At 60.6% G+C, this 20,666-nt stretch overlaps 4 protein-coding genes across 4 annotated transcripts in view; 1 reads left to right on the top strand and 3 right to left on the bottom strand.

The window, feature by feature from the left end:
- LOC148595533 (adenylate cyclase type 10-like) overlaps positions 1–20,666 on the top strand; it is a 253,341-nt gene that overhangs the window by 158,622 nt on the left and 74,053 nt on the right.
- LOC148595538 (protein maestro-like) lies at positions 4,411–6,152 on the bottom strand. The gene is made up of 6 exons (XM_088520365.1): positions 6,105–6,152; positions 5,712–5,894; positions 5,384–5,536; positions 5,068–5,190; positions 4,710–4,889; positions 4,411–4,461 (listed from the first exon to the last, which is right to left on the bottom strand). The coding sequence occupies exons 1-6, from the start codon at positions 6,150–6,152 to the stop codon at positions 4,411–4,413; spliced, it is 738 nt and encodes a 245-aa protein (XP_088376491.1).
- On the bottom strand, positions 6,631–10,429 carry LOC148595537 (maestro heat-like repeat-containing protein family member 2A). Its single transcript, XM_088520352.1, has 10 exons — positions 10,226–10,429; positions 9,909–10,044; positions 9,688–9,774; positions 9,118–9,222; positions 8,811–8,934; positions 8,441–8,553; positions 7,874–8,028; positions 7,475–7,634; positions 7,021–7,187; positions 6,631–6,772 (listed from the first exon to the last, which is right to left on the bottom strand). The coding sequence occupies exons 1-10, from the start codon at positions 10,330–10,332 to the stop codon at positions 6,631–6,633; spliced, it is 1,296 nt and encodes a 431-aa protein (XP_088376478.1). The 5' UTR covers positions 10,333–10,429.
- LOC148595536 (maestro heat-like repeat-containing protein family member 2B) lies at positions 10,550–19,113 on the bottom strand. The gene is made up of 24 exons (XM_088520364.1): positions 19,089–19,113; positions 18,688–18,827; positions 18,362–18,475; positions 18,192–18,317; positions 17,789–17,954; positions 17,339–17,437; positions 16,639–16,790; positions 16,073–16,216; positions 15,625–15,717; positions 15,368–15,437; positions 15,140–15,253; positions 14,889–14,962; positions 14,529–14,648; positions 14,232–14,339; positions 13,603–13,750; positions 13,170–13,214; positions 12,825–12,962; positions 12,557–12,609; positions 12,195–12,302; positions 11,745–11,864; positions 11,414–11,539; positions 11,154–11,303; positions 10,658–10,780; positions 10,550–10,588 (listed from the first exon to the last, which is right to left on the bottom strand). Exons 1-24 carry the CDS (start codon positions 19,111–19,113, stop codon positions 10,550–10,552), a joined length of 2,595 nt encoding a protein of 864 aa, XP_088376490.1.

Genomic DNA, 20,666 nt, shown 5'->3' with positions numbered 1-20,666 from the left:
ATCGATCTCAGGCACTTAGACATGTATTTAGTAAAAGCAGAGAGAAAAGAGAATCTTGTCTCAAATTTTAAACACACAGAACCATGGATCAACACGATCTCCAGAAAGTTAAAAGGTAAAGTATCTGATCTGAAAGTTCCTCCTGAGATTGTCACTCCTCAGAGCAGAATCTTCTGGTATCAAGGCAGACCAATGTTTGCTTCTAATTTTATACCCCTGTTCAGATTTGGATTCAAAACTAGTGCCACTTAATTAAAAGTGTTATGAACTTTGGATGCTATAAGAGAATCATGTCATTCCTGTGCCAGAGTGAAACCTAATATTCAACAAAGCATAGAAAACATTTTTTTTTCTCCCACTACATGTTTGTTCATACAATGTCTTTGGAAAAGCCCTGAAGATGCACAGATTAGTTAATACTAGATGACTATATTTGGACAAGAAATTGAATCTGAAATCATATCCTCAGCTACGTTAACTGAAATTTTATGTCAGCAAGAATATTACCAGGGCAGTAGTCACGCGATAGCCTTTCCAGGCGTACTATCATAAAATGCTGACTGGCAACTGCTAGCATTGGAGGACAGGTAAGAGTGAATGCAAGGCCAAAACTTCAGCTTGCAGCTCACCCAACTGAGCAGGTTCATGTTTGAGATCTAGCCTGCCCTGCGTAGAACAAATTTTGAGAACGCTACAAGGAAACCATAGCTAGCATGCACAATGATACAGCTTCAGAAAGCTCCAAATCTATGAAAATGTCCTTATATAAACAACTAGTTCATACTTGGTTAGTTTGAAGCCTGTTTTCACTTCACTCCAACATCTCTCTCTCTGCATATAATAACAGTCTGTAAATTATTCTCTAGTTAAAAAGAAGCAAATACATGGAATGACCTGATAATGCACTGGGAGATAAGTGTGCCTGCCTTGCTGGGTGAGCCCATGGAAACACATCAGGATGTCTGGAGGAAAACATCATGTGAAGCAAACAAATTGCAGATTTTCTAACTGAGACCCCAGAAGTCAAGGAAACTGCACCTGAATAAAGAGAGCAGCTGGGCTCCTTATTGCAGCTCATGTAAGACAATTAGAAGAAATCATTTTCTATACTCACATGTGAAATTCAGGCTTGACTCTGACCTATAATTTCAAAAGCGCTCCACTTTTATGATTTAAATTTGACTCCTAATAAGAGCAGTCTAATCGAACTACAGGCTCTACCTGGTTTTTGAGGGAGGTGTAAGCTCTATTCTCCTATACTTCAGTGCTGATATGGCTTTGCTAAGGGCTAGATATAAGAAATTAACGGATTAAGTGTCATTCCTAAAATGTCATTTATAGATCTTAGTGAGGGGTTGAAAGTGTGTTCATGTTCAGTATAGGTAAATGGAGAATGGGGGAACTGTTCTGCTTTCACATCTCTTAAGAGTACAGCAGCTTGTCCTTCCTTGGTGGATAGCTGGCAGTGCAGGGATTTCTGCAGATACCTTAAGAAAAAATGAAGAGCTGCAAATGCCCCGATCAAGGAAAGAATTACAAGGATTGATGGGAACTTTAGGATACTGGAGAAGCACCTACCTGGATATTCCATCATTGCCCGTCCATTATATTCACTCTTAAGGAAAGGCAAAGCCTGGAAGTGGGAATTAGAACACAAAGAGGTAGTGAATACTCCAACAGAAGAAATAGAAAAAATTCAGTCACTGGGACCAGAACACCCCCATGACCCTCTTATAGCTGAATGGGGTTGCACTGAACATGCCACTTACTGTAAGTTACAGCAAGTAACTTACTGTTACTAAGTTACAGTAACTTACTGTTACTTACGGTAACTTACTTAGAGGCTAGCCCTTATGGAACAAGAAGAAATTTATTGTTTAGCTTGACTGCATTTAAAGAAAGGGAACTACAACATTCTGAATGGGAGAAAAATGACTTTTATCCTTAGTCTGAGCAGTTAAACAGGTTGAGAAAACACATCAAGGACAACCTGTGCAAACTAGAGGACCGTTTAATTTACTAGAAGGAGTCCTAAAGGGGACTGCTCCCCCAGAAGGAATTGCACCAAACGCCACTACCACCTGATATCCTGTTAGATATGCCTATCTAACAGGAGTTGCAGAAAATATGCAGCTAACGGAAGGGCATACTAAGGTTTCCAAATCACAGATGCCTGTAAAAACAGATCCATTAGCATTGGAAGAACCTCTTAAACCTTCAGCAATTCTTAGTGTACCATCCATCATTGAAGGAACACCAACAGAAAAAATGTGGTTTAGAGATGCTTCAGCAAAAAGGGTAAATGGTAAATGGCTATAAAAGACTGTTGCATTAAATATTACCACTGGTGAAGAAGTAATAGAAGAAGGTGAAGGCAGTGCACAAGTTACCCATGAGTCAGCAATGTGCCCTCATGGCCAAAAAAGGCCAATGGGCCTCCTCACGGGAGTGGAAGGGGTCTCTGGCTTGCTTAGGACAGGTAAGTGTAGGAAAGCCAAGGGGCGGAGTATGGTGCAAGGATTATTGTTTTGGTTCTCACATCTACCTACTCCTGTTATTATCCAGAGTGATAACGGCTCACATTTCTCATGTAAAAATAGCAAGATTGGGCAAAGCAAGAAGGAATTCAGTTGGTATTCCACACCCCAAACTATCCCCAATCAAATGGGATAGTAGAAAGAGCTATTGGCTTGTTAAAAAAGAGCCTCAACCCACACAAGGCTCAACGGGACAGCCAACTTCCCAAAGTACTCCCTCAATTAAATAATCATTGTGGGCCTGCTGGAAGGCCTGTAAGCCCAGCATTCTTCGTGAAAGCTGAGCTTAGTGCTCAACCTACAGGTAAAAGAGGATGTCCAACAACATTACAGCTGGAGAGCCTGTGATAGTCAATTTAACATCCATCGGTGCTGTGCCTAGGACTCTAAGTAAAGCTCGTGGCCCACTTGCCTGGGAAGCTGCGGATAGCAGTGGTGCAAAACAGAGAATTAAGGCACGATGGATTTTTCCTTCTTTTTCAATGGGGTAACATGTTCAGCCTCACCCCACCAAAACAAGTTTTTATTTTCTCTTGCAGCAGTGTGCAGGATGGCAGATGCAAATGCTGTATTCATTTTACTAACTCCACTCCTATTAGTTATTATTAGTTATTATTATTAGATATTAGTATCATCATGTTCTTCTCAACTTTCCAGCAGACAGGAGGATGCAAAAGAAGTGAGTGCCAAAGAGAAGCATGTCCAAAGCTCTGTGCGTGGGGGACAGCAGATGTGTGGCTCAGTTCCCAGCAGCCCTGTGACTGGGAAACTCTGCAGCCCCTCCACGCTGGGCTGGGCTGCTCTCGGCAGCGCTGTGTCCCGGGCACAGGAACAGGGCAGCGCGGCTGCAGGGCTCTTGCCAGGGCTCTGCCTGCTCTGCCTGTCGTCTGCAAACAAGCAGGGCAAGGAAGAGGAAAGCTGCACTAGACTCTCCTGCTTTTAAAGGCCACATATTTTGCTGTGGCAATGCCTGTTTCCCCAAAACACAAATGAGAAAGAGGAAACAGCTGAGCAGTTTCCTTTTGGAAGCGCTTCTGTAGCAGCCTCCCCTTCCCCAGCAGGGGACTTTTTGATGCAGGTTTAAAAGCAGCATTTGGAAGTGCCTGCTGGTGGCCTAGGGACTTTATTTCACCCTGTGAACTGCAGTGATGGGCCTACCTGTGGATGGGCCACCTCTGACTGCTGTGTAATGGCACATGAGCAACAAGAGCTGGTGGCTGCTGGGCCTTCCAGCCCCACTGTGGGTTGTGGGAGCTTGTGGGCGCTGAGAGGGAAAGGGGCTGGAGGGAACTGCTGGCAGAGAATGTCCTTGGTGGGTGCTTTGGGGGAAGCTGGGGCAGGCTGGGTGGGTTTGTTCCCATTTCTGGCGAGGATGGACCCTCCTGGTGCCGCAGAGGGGCTGTGCAGCTCTGCCCGCGCGCTGCTGGCACCAACAAACCGTGCGGCAGGGGGTTCTCCCTGGCGCCTGCAGCTGTGCCAGGCCAGCAGTGCAGCAGAGCAGGGCTGCGGGGCAGCAGATCTGCTCATCCGCTGCCACGGGCTGCTGCCGGCGGAGAGGGGAGCTGGCTTTGCTTTGGGATCCTTCACTGGGGCCCCCAGGTTCTTCCCAGTGCTCCCAGTGAACCTGGTGCCCCAAAGCACCTGGCAGTGGCCCCCTAAGCTCAGTGCCTGCAAACCCCCTCCCTCCAGTCCCTCTGCTCTCCACTGTCCCCAGCAGCTCCATGCAGGGCCCACATCCCCAGGGAGGCAGGGCCAGGGTCGTTGCCGCACCGCACACAGCCCCACACGGACAGACAGTGCCTCTCCACAGGGACACGGCTTTATTTGCCTCCTGCTGTGCGCTGCTGGCCTCCCCTGGCACAGAGCTCTGCAGCTACCGCCCGTCGAGCACGGGGCTCCTCGACGTGCTCCGGCCTAAGGTGAGCTGCAAAGACACCGACGTTGAGGGGAGCAGCATGGGCACAAGGCCCCTGATACCCCATGGTGCCCGGCTGGGGTGTCTTCCCTGATGCACCCCTAGGGCATCCCCAAGCCCCCTGGCTTTTGGCACCCACAGAACCTCTGGGCGCCTCACTAGCCAGGCCCCACTGCTGTAGCCACGTGGCTGGTGCCTGGAGCAGGCCTGGCACGGGGACATGGCCACCAGGGCACGGGCATGGCCACAGCCCCGACCTGCCCCAGAGCCCGACCTTGAACCCAACCCAGGGCCTCGGCCAGGAGCAGCGCCTCAGCCCCCCGCTGCTGCTCACCCAGGACGTGGACGGCTGCCGCCTGCGGTGCCTGGTGGCTTCCCACGCAGCAGCTCCAAGATGCGCTCAGGAGCCGCTCGAACAGCGCGGGGCAGTCTTGGGCCTGTGACAACACACAGTGCAGGCAGTGGGAGCTCATCCCCATCTCCAGCAGCCCCCTTTGCTCCCCTCTGCCCAATCGCCTGACCACCCATGGCCAGTACGGGGGCGACCCCATGACGAGGGAGTCACGGGATGGGCAGCCAGCACAGGGACACAGCCCCAGCACACAGCTCACTCACCAGGTGTCTGCAGACCTCGTCCTGTGTCTCCTCTGCACTCAGCCCAATGCTCATGTTGAGGCGCCTCCGCAGCCTCTTTGACCCCAGAAATGGGGCACACAGGTGCAGGGTCACCTTGCAGGCCTGCAAAAGAGCCCCGGGCCCTGTCATGGGGATGCTCTGCACCTGCCCGGGCACTGAGGAAGGAACCTTGCTGGCAGGGCAGCATCACCCAGGGCCCAGGGAGACTCCTGCAGCCCCATGCGGAAGGGAGTGAGTGCCCCCATGGCTCAGCCAGCTCCACGGGGCTTTCTGTGGGGGCGCCTGGGGCTCTTACATTGCACACTGCTGGGGATGGGTCCCGAAGGTGCAGCACCAGGCTGGGAAAGGCCTCCTCCACCTCCCTGCTGAAAAACGACCTCCTCCCCGACGCAGAGGAGGCCAGGGTGCCATAGAGGCCGAAGGCCGAGCAGCGCAGCTCCTCTTCCTCCTGTGACGAGAAAGACCGTCGGGCAGGCTGCTAGCACACACTGCTCGGCACCCACGCGGCGCTGCCCACAGGGCTGGCGACCGGCGACGGCTGCCCCCTGCCAACAGCAGCCCACAGGGGACGGCAACCCGCGTGGGCTCCCGCCTGCCCACGGAGAGACAGCGGCTCCACTTACCGCCCCCCAGAGTGCCCGGCAGCTCCTGGCCACCTCTTCAAAGGTAGAGCCCATGGCCCTCGCCTCCAGCCATCCCAGCACCTTCGTCAGAGCCACCAGGCTCTCCGCAGCCACCTCGGGGCTGCCCACGTCCTCCAGGCCCCCGAGCAGCGCTCTCACCGCTGTGGCCCAGTGCCTCCGCAGCTGCAGAGCGACACGCACATGAGTTCTTGCCTCTCAGTGCTGCTCCCCACAGCGGCACCAGTGGCAGCGCTTTCCAGAGCAAGCCCAGGGGAGAGCCCCGATGCCAGGGCATTGCCTCCGTGCAGCCCTGCACCTGCCTCGGCTCCTCGAGCACCTCCATGCTCCTCCCCAGCTCGGCTTGCGCTCAAAGCCCACCAGAGGCTGCCTCACCTTTGTGGGTGCTCCTGTGGCCACGTTCCCCAGGCCCCTCATGGCCATTTGTCTTACGCTGCTGACAGGGTCGCGCGACCTCTCTGCCAGCGCCTCTAGGAGGGGTGTCACGATGTTCCTCTCCCCCACCAGCTGGTCCTTCATGAGCTGCAATTGAGACACGTGAGCACTAGCATGGAGCAGCCCTCACCTGGGTGAGACGCAGGAAGCCCTGCGAGCCCCCTCGCTCCGCGGCTGCCTCACCTCGGCACAGAACGCGGTGGCTGTGAGCCGCAGGTTCGCCGAGCGGGAACGCAGCCAGCGGAAGAGCCGCTGCACCAGGCGCTGCGGGACCTGCTCCGCACGCAGCAGCACACTGCACACAGAGCATCAACAGCCTTGTAGCACGTGCTCACACAGCACGGCCCCGCGGCACCGCTCCCAGCTGCGCCCACCCCGGTGCAGACGCCGCTCGCACTGGAGCAGAGCTCGGGGCAGGCCCCAGCTCCCGGCAGCCCTTCCTCTAGCACGGCCCCCCCAGGGGCTCTCACCTCGCCAGGAGACACACGCCGGCCGTGTGAGCCTGGGGCGCTGCCAAGGATGCCCATGCTCCCTGCTCCTGCAGCAGCCGCAGCCACCGGTGCTCCAGGCTCTTGGACAGCACCAGCTCCAGGGCCTCCACAAACAGGCTGCAGGGAGAAGCCAAAGAAAGCTTCAGGCACAGCACTTTGTGGGAAGCTGCTCTTTAGCACAGCCCCACCATGGATCCTAGCCGCAACACCCAGCTGAGTTGCAGAAACGGCCCAATGCCCAGTGCGCTGCCCTACAGAGCCCAGCTGCACCTACCACGGAGGCAGCGCAGCACCAGGGCAGTAGGCAGGCGGCTCCTGCAAAGCCATGGGCCGCACACACAGATTCTGCCCCTGCTGCTCCTCACCTGCCCGGTGGGTCACTCCTACTCAGCTCTCTGAGGGATGGGTCCATGTCCTCGCCGAGCGTTTCACTGAGCTGCTCCAGGAGGCTTGGAAGCAGCCAGGGAAGCAGGCGCCGAACCAGGGTGTCATTCTTCAGTGTTGACACCACCTCACAGAGGGCGCGAGTGATCTACAGAGAAATTTAACCAAGAACCACCTGGTAAAACAAGGCCATCGCTCGCAGACCACATCCCCCTGACATCCCAGGGGCTTTTACTCTCTCCCGCTCTCACTGCAGGGAGAGTCTTTCAGCCTGGCAGCCGCAAGCTGTCCCAGCATCCCACAGTGATACCACACCAGCTCAGCACCCCACAAGGCTCCATGGGCCCTCACAAAGGCCAGGAATCCCGCTTGCACTCAAGCACCGCTTGGAAAGCACGTGCAAAGCGGCACGGCCGCCGGGGCTGCTGGCCGTACCATGCGAGGTTCCAGGGCTGCCTGGCTGCTGCCCAGCTCCCCAGCGCAGTGGTTGCTCCTGTGGCTCTTTCCAGCTGCCCCCATCTTCTCTGTCAAGTGGATGAGGACTGGGCAGCCCACAACGCTTCTTCCCAGGCTCCTCCACATCTCTGCTGTGTTGCTGCAAAGGAACACATGCCAGCACGTGAGCCGGCATCCCCGGCTACCCAAGGTACCCCAGGAGAAGCCATACACCCTCCTTGTGCCCACGGGCACTGTCGGTGCCCAGGTCCTGGCAGGGACACGAGCTGCAGCGCTCAGCCTTGCACGGGGCAGAAGCACTGGCTGCCGAGAGGGCCGCCCATGCAGGCGAGCCCCACGGCTGGCTCTGATGGCAGTGGGAAGGGCGGCTGCACAGACCTGTCCATGGGCAGCGGTGTCCGCAGGAGGCTGCCCAGCACCAGCTCTTGGTGAGAGCGGCACAGCTGGACCATGGCCCGCAGCACCACGCGCCGGGGAGTGCTCAGCTGGGTGCTCTGCAGGCACGTGCACAGGATGGACACCAGCTCGGGCACCTGAAAGGAGGTGGACGAGAAAGAAAGGCTCGGTGTGTCCTTTCCCCATTGTGCCTCGGGGACAACACACTACTGCAGAAAACAGCCAAAGGCATCCTAAAAAATGCCTCCCTCACCTCCTCCTGGAATATGCTGCCAACACAATCCCCTAGGAAGGTCAGTGTCCACTGACCAGCAGCCCATATGCACATGGGCCTGGAGCACAGCAGGCTCTCCGTGATGCTGCTCATGAAGCCTGTGCTCTGGCCTCGGGGAAAATATTTGCAGACAAGCTGGGGAGAAATCAGAAACACAAGCGAGCGTGTCACAGGAGTTGCTCAGATGCAAAACACGTGTCCTGAGAGCAGCGCTCCCACACACACGAGCACACAAACATGTCATGGCCCCCTTGGGCTTTTCGAGGGCCAGGTACCTTGGCAATGTTGGTGGAAGCTGCCAGCACAGACCCAAAGGTGACGGCACTGAGCCTCTCGGACAGAGACGAGACCTGGGTCCACGGCGCCACTTCCATATTTTCATCTGGAACTATCAGAAAGGGGAGTGACGTTGATGGGGAGCTATCAGAAAGGGCAGTGATGTTCATGGGGAGCCAACCTCCAGATCCCTGGGCACTGAGCAAGGACATGGGGGAGGCCAGCAAAGGCTGCACAAAGCCAGGGTCCCCCGAGGCAACACAGTGGCTTTGCAAGCTGGACAAGGTGCTACGGCGCAGGGGGATGGGGCCTGGTGCTGGGCTCCTTCCTGCAGGGAGCAGCAGGGGCAGCCCTGTCTATTCCTCTCACCAACTCTCTGGAGAAGGAGGCAGAGGCAGGTCGCTGCCCGCCGACGGGATGCGGCTGTCTCCTCGCATGTCAGAGGGCCCAGCAGGCCCACCAAGGAGCCAAACTCTTGGCAGGCACCACCTCGCTGTGGGAGCAAGACACAGGCACAAAGGTCACCGGCATCGCCACGGCCGCTGGCCCTCTCCCGACTGCAGCGCCCCGAGCACTGGCGGAGCCGGGCGGGAACAAGGGGCCACCCTGCAGCCCTGGGACACCCAGAACCCGCCGCCCGCCCACGCAGGGCTCCTGGCACAGGGTCCCCGCTCACCCTCTGCTCGTGTCTCTCTTTGCAGGTGCTCAGCACCTGGACACACACTTGTAGCGCTCCATCACGCTCACACAGGTCGGCCGAGGTGAGCCAGCGCCGCAGGACCTGCCACAACAGCGCCTGTCTCACCATGGCCTGAATTTCGCCCTTCAGCCCTCCCCAGGGGTCCTGCTGCTTTTGTGCCCCTGCTTTCCCTGGGAACTGCAGCCCCGCGTGAGGAGCCCTTGCTGTGGCCACCTTCCCACTCCAGGTTCTCGCCACGGGCAGCCTTCATTTGTGCATCAGCCCTTGCTCACAGCTGCACAAGTGGGAGAAGCTCTGCTCATCTAGGGGGCTGCAGGACACTGCAAGCTGCCTGCAAGAACATTGCTGCAGATGGGAAAAGCGTGGATGCAAGCCTAGGGTGAGGGGGCCTGAAGCTAGGACCATAGCACTTCCCACTAATGTGCACAGATGGCATCAAGTTAGAGAAGAGCTCCCCTCCACAGACCAGGCCCGCAGGCGTGATTCCTGCAGCTCTGCCATGTTCTGGCAGCAACAACGCCTTCCCCGCTGCCCCAGGGCACTCACCTGCACCACGTCCCCCAAGCAGATGGGGACCGGCTCTGCCTGCTGGAGGGCTGCCATGAGCTGTCCCAGGGCTCGCAGGGATGGGGCCTGTCACCAGAAAGCAGGGGAGAGGCCATGTACCCCACAAAGATGCCACAGCTGCCAGTGGGATTCCCATTGCTTGTTTGGGGTGCCTGGTGCTGGCTCCCTGCTCAGGGGTGACCCAGCAGGCCAGCACCTACCACTATGTGTGAAGCGGCCGCCACGGTCTCCCCTCTCATGTGCAGCTGCTCTGGATAATGATGGCACAGGATGGCCTGGCAGCATTGAGCCAGGAGCCTGCACTTTTCCCCCCTGCTCAGACAGGGTTTCAGCTTGCTGAAAGGGGAAAAGGGCAGAGAACACAGAGAGGGTGCTTACTAGCGCACTAGAGTGAGGCAGAGGACAACTGCCTTTGGCCCAGTCCACAACCCCAAACCCAGTGCCCGCAGCCTCAGCCAGACCAGCCAGCTGTGCTGGGACACACGCTGGCACCCACAGTGCCAGGAACAGACCCTACCTCAACTGCTCCATGGCCACGAGGGCCCGGGGCTGCACTGGGGACTCCCGCGGCTCCTCCTGAATCACCACCTGCAAGGCACAGACAGACAGGCACATGGTGGGCATCGGGCAGGAGAGCGGGAAGGAGCTCCTGCCAGGCCGAGCCACGGGCTGAGCTGCCCGAGCCCACAGACACCAGCCCTGTCACCGCCTCACAACTCCCACAGAGGCTCTACAGGAAAAGGCAGCAGCTCTGCAGCGCCGGGACGCACTCTGCTCCCCGGCTGCAGCCCCAGTGCCAGCCCCCACGCGCCCTGCCAGCTGGGGATGCAGCTCGTGGCCGTCAGGAGCTTGCATACCACCCTGCAAGAGCATCGCGCCCCTGCGCAAACCCACCCCATGGCCCAGCCCTTGGCTCCCCTGCACCATGTCCCCAGCTCTGGGCACTCACCACCAGGGTCTGCAGCAGCTCCCGCTTGCGGCAGAGCTCAAACCTGGGGCTGCCGCCTGCAGCCTGCAGGGCAACGCTGATCTCCGTGATGCTCTGCACCAGGGAGAGCCTCACCTGTGCGTCCTGATGCCAGGGGAGACAAAGAGGCTTTCAGTCAGGGCCCCAGGGTGGGAAGGGCAGCGGGGCTGGGGCTAATCTGCCTCTAAGAGCAGCGCAGGGAGGACATGGTGCCCTCTGGGGGCCCTGCGGCACCCTGGGTACCTGCCCCCCAACACGGAAACGTCCCCTCCCTCTCCCTTGCTGGCAAGGAGCCTCCCATGGGAGGGGAAGCTGCTGCTCCAGGTGCTGCCTGGGAAGACCCCGTGCATCGCGGACACGGGCAGCAGGCTGAGCAGCGCTCGCCTGGCTGCAGCAGCAGAGGTGCGTGACGGGAGGAGCAGGAGGGGCTGCAGCTGGCAGCACCCACACGCCTCTGCCCCACGCCGCGAGCTCCCACCTGGCAGCCCTCTCTGTAGAGCCCCAGCACGTTGCCCACGACGTCTCTCTCAACGTGGGCCAGCAGCTGCTCCCTGGGGGCGCGCAGCGACATCCGCCCATAGGTGACCATGAGCGTGGCGCGAGCAGCGTGTGTCCTCACCGTGTCGCCCTGCCGGGGGATCACCAGAGAAACACTGAGACATCAGCCCGCTGCCCTCCTCTGCCCCGAGACTTCGTGTGCTCCTAAGGCAGGAGCTGCCCCTGCCCCAACAGCGGCACCTCCCAGCAGGAGCACCCTGGGCCCTTTACCTTCTGGGTTTTCAAAGTTCCCAGGAACTCCTTCACGCAGGCCAAGGCAAGCGAGAAGTGGCTCTCGGCACAGCGCGACAGGACAGAAACCATTCCCTGCAAGGCAGCAGAAACAGGGAGTCGCTCCCAGCCCAGCACCCAGCCGTGACCAGCTCCAGTGGTCAGGAAGGACCTTTCCGCAAGGAAAGAACCACAAACAGGACACCAGCTGTGCTGGAGCAGGGTCACACAGACCCCCTGCGCCCCAGGCACACGCAGGAGACACCCTGCCGCACAGCAGGGCAGTGCGAGGAGCCCTCACCTGCGCCTCCCACAGCTCCAGGAAGTTGGCTGCTTGCAGGTGCTTCAGGGTCTGCTCTCGCACGTGGCGCAGACACCCGCAAGCTGCCAGGGCCGTGCCGAGAGCCTTGTACAGGAACCTCTGCAAGAGGAGAGGCCAGGCCCCAGCTGCAGGGACAGCTCTGCCCGGCGGGACAGGGCCAGGCCGCAGCGGTGCCACCGTGCCGAGAGCCGCCCAGGCGCCTGCGGCAGCAGCCCCAACTGCACGCGCTGGCCAGCCCGGCGCAGCCACTAGCCCGGCGCGGAGAGGAGAGCAAGCGCCTTCCTGGGCAGCGAGAGCAGCAGGGACAGGAGCCCGCCGGACAGAGCAGCCCCGCCAGCCCGTGCGTGGGCCCCAGCCTCCCAGGGCTCTGCTGGTGCCGCAGCCCTCAGGCGCCCCAGCAGCGGCAGCGACACCGTGCAGGGAACAAACCTTCTCCCAGGACAGGCGGGGAGAGCTGCCCAGCTGCTGGCTCAGCTCCTGGATCAGGCCCACGATCCAGGCGTCGCTCGCGATGGCTTCCAGCGACGTTTGCAGGAACTAGGGCAGAGGGGGACATGAAGCAAACACCCCCTGCCCTTGCCTGGGCCTTTTTGCACATCTAATGGGCAGAGCTCCCTAACCGGCCCTCTAAAATCTGCCTCTGGCTCTCCCCCAACACGATGCTTGAGCCTGGGGAATTGGCAGGAGCTTGTGCTGCTCAGTGTCCAAAAAGGGAGCCCCCAGGTTCCTCCCAACACTCTTCCACACCCTGGGCGCCCGATCCAGCTGTGGCCCCCACACACATGCTGTACCTTCAGCACAAGGCTCTCCCACTCGGCCACATCCAGGGAGCTGGCGGTTGTTCCTGCAAAGCCCAAGGAGGCAGACCCTGTGCTCTCAGCGCCCTGAGCCCCCAGCAGAGCCCCAGGGTCTCCTTTGCAATCCAACAGCCCAAAGGCTCAGCCCAGGGGGCTGACGAGCATCCCTAAACCTGGCACCATTCCCCAGTGCCAAGCTGGGAGCTGACGGCGTTTTGCTGCGTCCTCTGCCGCCAGCCTGTCCCTGGCAGCGACACTTTACCTGCCAGGTGCTGCAGCAGCAGGGGGATCTCTGCAGCCCAGCTCATTCCCACGGCTCTGTGGATCATGCCGGGGAGCACCTGCAGCAGCTGCAGGGCCGCAGTGCCACGGCCACCGCCCGCATGCGGAGCCACCGCCGCTGTCACCTAGCAGAGCGCGAGAGAGACGGGGGGCTCGCACCCACCTCGGAAGCCGCGGCTGCGCTGCAGGCAGCCAGGCAGGCAGGCAGGGAGCCCCAGGCGCCTCTCGCACACTCCTGCCTCCTCCCGAGGTGCCTGCACCGGCCTCGGCACCATCTCTCCCACCCTCTGCCCGGCCATGAACGCTCCTTCCCCGCTCCTCGAACTCACCAGCAGGCGAGCCAGCAGCGCCTGGGGAGCCGGCAGAGCCGCTGTGGGCACAAAGGAAGGCAGCGTGAGATTCCCAGCCCCTCTGGGCCCTGCCCGTGCCGCCTCCAAGCTGCAACGCAGGGCTGCAGGGCACCCCGGCCACAGCGCCTGCACAGCGGCACCGCCGGGCTCCCGGCACTATGCACACAGAGACAAGGACAGCCCTGGTATGGCAGGAACCAGCCCCAGGGCCCCAGAGAGCTGCGAGCAGCAGTGCCCAGCGCCTCCGCCAGGAAGGGCCGCATGGAAAGAGCCCTCACGCCTGGCAGCGGACACTGCTCTGCCCTCTGCAGCCCCGCGCCTCCCGCAAGGGCCTGGTAGGGCTGCAGGGACACGCGCTGTCCCGTGCCACCAGCCCGGCACTGCTGCCCGGCACGTGCTGCTCCCCACCTTGCTCCTCAGGCTCCAGGGCCTCGGGCTCCCCGTGCTCAGTCTCCTGGTGCTTCTTGGCCAGGGCGCGCAGGCAGCGGCACAGTGGCACAAGCAAGCCCGTGTACTGCACTGGCACCACGTAGTGCAGCAGCTTCGGCCACAGGAGCTGCGGGCAAGAACCCGGCCATTTGGCACGAGGGCATTCCTGCCTCTCCGTCCCAGTCCCTGCGTCATTTCCATGTCTCCAGCCCTGGCCTGGGCCCTGGGCCTCGCTCCTTCACGAGCTCAGGAGCTCTGCTCCTGCTCTGCCCTCCTCCTCTCCCTCCTGCCCCTCTCCCTGCCGCGCTTCGCACCCCTTTCCCTCTCCCTCGCTCTGGCTGCCTGCTGAGAGCGGCTGGCACACCTCTGCCCCCGGGGCAGCTCCCTTCCCTGCGGCAAAGGGATGCGGGAGCCACTCGGCCTCGCCAGCCCCTCCCAAGATCTCTATGGGCTACGGGACGCAGCCAAGGCGCGTGCCCAGTGGTGCTCATGCGCTGCAGCACGCACAGGATGAGCGAGTCTGGCCACACAGAGCTCACACCCAGCTCTCCCTGATTGCTTTCATGCCTAAGGTGGACGTCCCGGTGCACGTGGCGAGAACAACTCACTTGGGCTACCGCTCTGTTGGCGACATCCATCGTGCTGACCATGTGCCAGCACAGGCGCCGAATGGCCCGTTCTTCATGTGCTTCCGCAGCACAAAGATTCCCTGTAGCCTGCGGGATAGGGTGGCAAATATTTGTCACTGCCCCTTCCCAGGCCCCACGGTGCCTGGCGATGGGGAGGACCCCCACCATGGCACCGGTACTGGCAGCCCGGCTGCGCTGGGCTCCGCTCCTTCAGGGAGACCCATGGCAGTGCGGCACAGCCACGAGGTGCAGCCGTGGCGCTGTGCTCTGCCTTACCAGCCTGCCCGAGGCACGGCAGAACTCGCCGAAGAGATGCCCCACCACGTCCCACGACGAGCAGCCCAGGCTGCTGGAGTGCAACAGCTCCCCGATGAAGTGCAGGACGGCCATCCTCACCTGCAGGCAGGGCAGGCTGCCGTCACGAGCCGGCCCCAAGCCCCAGGGGAGCTGCCTGCGCTGCGCTGCAGCCCCTCTGCCCAGGCCGGGACAAGGAGGCAACAGCAGCAGCCCTTGCTCTGCTGCTGCCGCCGGCCCCCTGCCCCAGAGCCTGCCTCCGCCTATGGCAAAGGCCTGGCCAGGCTCTGCCTTGGAACAGCCCTGCTCTGCCCTGCAATGGCCCTGTCCAGACCAGCTCACCTGGCACGTGGGGTCGTGGCACACAGACTCCGCGAATTTGACAAACAGGGCCAAGTTCTCCCGCATGGCAGGCACTGCAAGAGACACGGAGAGGCGGTGCTGAAACCAAGTCCCCATTTCCGCAGGGATTTCACACAGCTCCCTGGCTTCCCACGCACAAGCAGGGCAGAAAAGGGGTGCCAGCCTGTGCCTCAAAGGAAGCAGCACATTCCCGGGGGGATGCTGATCTTTTTGTTGCCTGGCCTACTGACCATCAGAGCGGACCAGAGCTTGCAGCACTCCCACAGCTGCTACACGATCGGCCTTGCTCCCGTTCCTCAGTTTGAAATAAAGGAAGACGATTGTCTCCTCGGGGCAGATTTGGGCTGTGGGGAAGAAAGAAATCCTGCTGGTCAGGAGAGCCCAGCGTCTTCCCATGTGCGCAGCTTTGCGAGAGCTGCGGTGATGCTGCAATGCGGCCCTGGCTCTCCTCTCCTTACCCTGCAGCACCATGCAGCGGCACAGCTCTGCCCTGTGCTCGGGCCGGGGCGGATCGATCTCGTCACAGAGCTGTGGGAACAAAGTGTTTTTCAGAGCAGGTTGCACTGGCAGAGAGGGGGACAGAAAGGAAACCTCTCGCGGGCATCTCTGGGTGCGGAGCCGCGCGCCAAGCGCAGCGCCCTGGGCACACGCAGGGCTGGGCAGCAGCCGAGGCTGCCCAGGAGCCCCAGGCCAGGGAGGCACCGCCAGGCCTTACCTGCTCGTGCACAGCAGCACTGACGGCCTGCAGGTGGGCCCGTGGCCCGCGGCTCTGAATGCCAGCCACAGCTGCCAGGAAACGGCCCAGGCTCTGCAAGGGAGCGCGGCAGGGAGAGGGCAGCAGTTACCGCGAGCCCCCAGGAAGGCAGAAACAGGCATCGCTGGGAAAACCACGGCCTGAACGCACTCACAGAGCTCTTCACACACCCGCGCCCTGGGAGGCACCGCAGGGTCCCCTGCGGAGCCACGTGCCCCAGCCACTCAACGCGCCCTCCCAGCCCTTCTGCCCTGCTGCTTTCTGCCAGCAGGAGCCCAGGGAGCCGCAGGGCCCTGTTCCCTCTTCCCATCTCCAAGGGACTCAGCTCCTGCTGGCGCCCTGCAACCCCCCGACGCCTCATTGCTCCCCCGCAGGCCCCGGCCGTGTCGTGCCCCGCACAGTGCCTCACCATGGTCACACCAAGGGGCTCTCGGACCTCTCGGTATTGGTGCAGCAGCCAGAGCAGCTGCTCCCAGACACGCTGGCAGTACTGCTCCGTGTGCAGCAGGACGGCCATCATGGCACCCACTGCCCTGAGCACGGCCTGCTTGGCCTGCCGAGGGAAAGCAAGACGCCGCCACATGCAGGGATGAGGCTCTCTCCAGCACCCGCCTCCCCGCGAGACACCCAGCCTGCACTTCCCGCACAGGGCTCTCCCTTTCCTCTCAGTCCCGGCAAGAAGGCCTCGCTCGCCGGCACAGGGAGCGTTTCCTCCCACCACCCCCACCTGCCCTGCTAGAAGGCCCCAGCATTCGCCTCTTGCCTGCCCCAAGTGCTTGGCCCAGGGCTGCTGCACGGATGTCCCCTCCTGCCTGTCAGCACCGCTCACGTCGGCGCTCCCTGAAGGCTCCCAGCTCAGGATGCTTTCCAACCAGCCTGCTCCCTCCAAGCCCTCACCCGGCCCCGTGCACAGCCCCGCTGGCCCCTGGGGACGTCCCCGTGGCTGCCCATGGCTGCGAGGGCAGCAAGGCTCACCTCTTCCTCCTTGCACCGCTGCCAGTGTCTGCCCACATAGCAGAAGAGCGGATAAACCGGGGCGCAGAGCTGGGTGGCCTCCAGGCGAGGGAAGACCTGTTTGTCCCACTCATGCAGGTACCCGGCTATCCCGCTGCACCACTGCTCCAGAACTGCAGCACAGGAAGGGAAACAGGATCGCCTCAAAACCTCTGACCAGCACCACACATTGCAGTGGCCCCCAGGCCTCCTTCCACTCACTATGGCCTTGCAAGGGTGGCACGGAGATCTGGCTTCAGAGACACCCTGCGCCATGGCACGAGACGGCCAGGTGGAAACCCTGCCTTGCTTCTCCCTTCTTCCACCCCCGCACACCTTCTCCTCCCCAAGGCTTAGCTCCCCTAGTGCCCGCTGCAGCCCCAGCCTCTTCCTGCCCCCAGCGCTTGCCCCTCAGCGCAAGCTTCGCGGTTTTGGCCCGTCTTTCCTGGGCTCTGCCTTTAAGCCCACAAACAGCAAAGCAGGCTGTGCTTGATGAAAGGGAAGGAAAGGGAACGGGGGAGCCCAGGCTGGGCAGAGCTTGGCCAAAGGCAGCTGAACCGGGAGGCACGCGTGGCAGCAGAGGCCGGGCAGGGAGCCAGGAGCTCCTCCGGCCAGCGGCACCCAGTGCCGTCGGCTCCAGCCGCAGAGCCGCTGGCGGCAGCGCCGCAGCACCGACACTCACCGTCGCAGACGAGACGCAGCGTGCGGCCGCTCCTCGCCGCGCTCAGCACGTGCTGCAGGGCCGACAGCGTGCTCCCCGCAAAGGGCACGCACTGCAGGGCTGCAGAGAGAGCAGCGTGTGGGCAGCCCGGCCACCCAGAGCCGCGGCGGCCAACGGGCTCCATCTCCCGGCACCGCTGCCAGGACAGCGCTGGGCCAGGGCGTGGGAGAGCTGGGCCAGGGGGAGAGCCCGCTTCAGGGAGGCTCCTGCCAGCCCACTTGTGTGCCAACCACCTTCCTCGAGGGGCACGGGGAGTGGGGAAGCCCTAAACTGGGGAGGACAGCGTGGGGCACAGCCTGGTGTGTTGGCTCTTTGCTGGTTTCCCTCTGGTGCAGCCCCAGGTCTTTGGGGCAGGGCTAGGAGTCCGTTCTCCTGCTTGGCACCTGCTGGCACCCAGCTGGGGGGCCCTACCATAGCGGGCAGCCACGTTGCGCAGCGTGATGAGGACGAACTCCTCCGACATCTCCTGCAGGGTTTGCAGGTGGCCCTGCAGCGCCGACACCACATCTCGCAGATGGCTGCGGGCCAGCGCCACCAGGACGTCGCTAGCGGCCGTCCTCACAGCAAGTGGCGCATCCTGGAAGAAGCATTTTGCATGTGCCAGGAGCGGGACTGACCCTCTGCCAGGGCTCGGTCTCCAGACAGGACATACAGGCGCTAGCAGGGCTCCCGCTACGCCTTGCGCACACACAGCTCCACAGCTCCTCTTTGCACATCCCCTGACCCCACACCGCAACGTGTCGCGAAGCTCCTGCACGGGACAGCCGGGACAGGGGCCAGCACCTGAGGTCACCCTCAGAGAGAACGAGCTCACCTGCGCCGCTCGCAGGTCCTTCAATGCCACCGCTATGGCTCTGTCCACAACAGAGCTCTGCAGGTGGCTCTCCTCGCCCCATAAGACGCCCTCCAGCTCGCGGTAGGTCTCCTCCGCTCTGCCATCCTGGGGGCACAGGGACACAGCAGCCATGGGACGTGCTGCCCCACACACAGCAGCTCGGCCACGCCGATGCCAGGGAGCAGCTGCTGGCACTGCTCAGCACAGCCGTCGGCAGCGGGCGAGAAGCCCTGCTCTGTGACCTCCTCGTGCGAACCCAAATCCTAATGTGGACGCCCAAGCCCAGAGATGCTGCCACCTCCTGCCATCAAGGAGGGCGCGAGGGATTGTCCACGCAGCATCCACGTTTTGGAACGAGGTGCAGCCCGAGGGGAGAGGCAGCATCGCGGGAGATCAGTCTGTGGCACCCAGGGAAGTCAGGGTGCTGCAGGGAGCCCTCGAACCCCACGGAGCCCATCAAGACACCCCTGCTCACCTCGGCATCTTGCAGGCGGTCCAACAGCGAGGTCACGATGGTGGCAAAGGTAGTAATGGCCACAGGAACAGAGCCGGCCACACTCCCGCCATCCTCACCGCGTGCAGGTCTCGACCGGGCACCTGCACAAGTGAAGCAACCTGGAAGGAAAGCAGCACCAGCTTTGCGTCACTCCAGCAGCCGCAGGGACAGAGCCCAGCTCAGGGCAAGAGCCTGCACAGCTGGAGCACGGGGTGACAGGAGAGGCCGCTGGCGCCAGCCCTGCTCAGGCTGGGGAAGAGGAGGCCGCGGCAGCTCGGGGCCGGCCCCAAGGGCTCAGGCGCGCTCTGCCCAAGCCTGGAACGTGGGCGCTGGCAGGTTCCGTCGCCCCCGTGAGACACTGAGCGCGGGGATGCCCCCACCTCGGAGCGCTCGCAGCACCCCCATCGCGGCACGACTCCCTCTGCGGATGCACTGCTCCAGCAGCACCTCCTCCCACGGGAATCACAAGCCACTGACGCAGCAGCAGTGCCGGGAGGGACAGGTCACCCGCGGGGGCCACTGTGACCTGTGGGGACCGCTGTGACGCCTCACAGAGGGCTGCTGGCAACATGGGCATGGGTAGGGATGGAGTGACAGACACTGGGGCCTCCTGTTCCCTAAACGTGGCACTGCCCCAGGCTCCAGCACTCACAGTTGCTCCTTGGCCCCCAGTCCTTCTGAGTGGTGACTGTCCCTTGCCATTGCACAGGGGCAATCGCTCTAGCAGAAAGAACCCAGGAGCTGCTCAGGCCTCTGCTCACACAAGTCCAGGTCATTCGGCTGCCTCGGAAGCCTTGCTAGCACCCAGAACCTGATGGCATCAGGCCACAAGCTGCCAAGCCAGTGACTGCCAATTGCATGCAAAGCCTGGCAAGCAGAAGGAAAAGCGGGGCTGCACAACACGCAGCATCTCATCTCAGGGACTCAGAGGGGAAAAGACTTGCTGTGGGACCTGTCATAGCAAGAAGGAAGGGGAAAAAGACTGCAGTGTCTTTGACAAGGAGGAATTTGTGTTTGCAGCATTGCTTTTCCCTCGGTTTGCCAGGCTTTGCATGCAATTGCCAGACATGTTCTGCCAATTGACGGGGCAGGAGGCAACGGACAGAACCAGGCATCAATGGAAAGAATGGTCTTATTTCACTGTTAATATTAAGACAATACAAAAATGAAATGGTACATTTAACAAAACATTAACCTTGCTACACACTTGGTTTTAGCAACAGACAAAATAAGCAAGGTAATGACCTACCCATTACTGTATGAGAAAGAGAATAGTGTGATATGAGGCTGTGATGAGGAGGCCGCTGTCCAGGGGTCAGCCAGGTAGATGCCCAGGAAGAGCAAGAAGTGCAAGAGCTGCAGCTCCCGCGTGACTGCGAATGGCAGGAGGAGGAACTCATTCAGGGAGCTGTTGTTGGACATTTGCTGTCCCCAGCATGGGGGACTGACCAAGGAAGAAAAAGATAAGAGACAAGTTAGGATCACACTTTTAAAGGGGAAAAAAAAATAAAATATTTCCTGTGTTATTTAAAATCGCACATTGCTTCTCTCTTTATTGGTAGAGTCTTTGCGTGGTTCCCTTTACCAAAAGAGTCAGGGTGGTAGGGACCTCCAAGGATCAGCTATTCCACACACGCACGTGCACACGCACACCATACAAGCGTAGTCCCCTAGAGCAGGTTGCACACGATTGTGCGCACACCCATTTGCACACAGTTAACAAGCTTTTTTCCTTACGCAAATGAACTTCCTGTGTTTTATTTTGTGCCTACTGCCCCGTGTGCTGTGGTTGGACACCAGTGAAGAACAGTCTGTCCCCATCCTCTTGACACCTGCCCTTGGCTAAGGAGGCCCAATTCTCCCAGCCTTTCCTTGTAAGAAAGATGCTCCAGGACTCTCCACTGGTCTCCCTGCAGCAGTGCAGTGTCTCTCTTGTACTGGGGAGGTCTCAGAACTGG

The sequence above is a fragment of the Tinamus guttatus genome, unplaced genomic scaffold (assembly GCF_059628265.1).
Source record: "Tinamus guttatus ecotype Peru unplaced genomic scaffold, ASM5962826v1 Tinamus_guttatus_pri_ptg000087l, whole genome shotgun sequence".
In the NCBI taxonomy this organism is placed as follows: domain Eukaryota; kingdom Metazoa; phylum Chordata; class Aves; order Tinamiformes; family Tinamidae; genus Tinamus; species Tinamus guttatus.
Note: the sequence above shows the minus strand (reverse complement) of the source record. Positions and strands in the feature narration are given on the sequence as shown.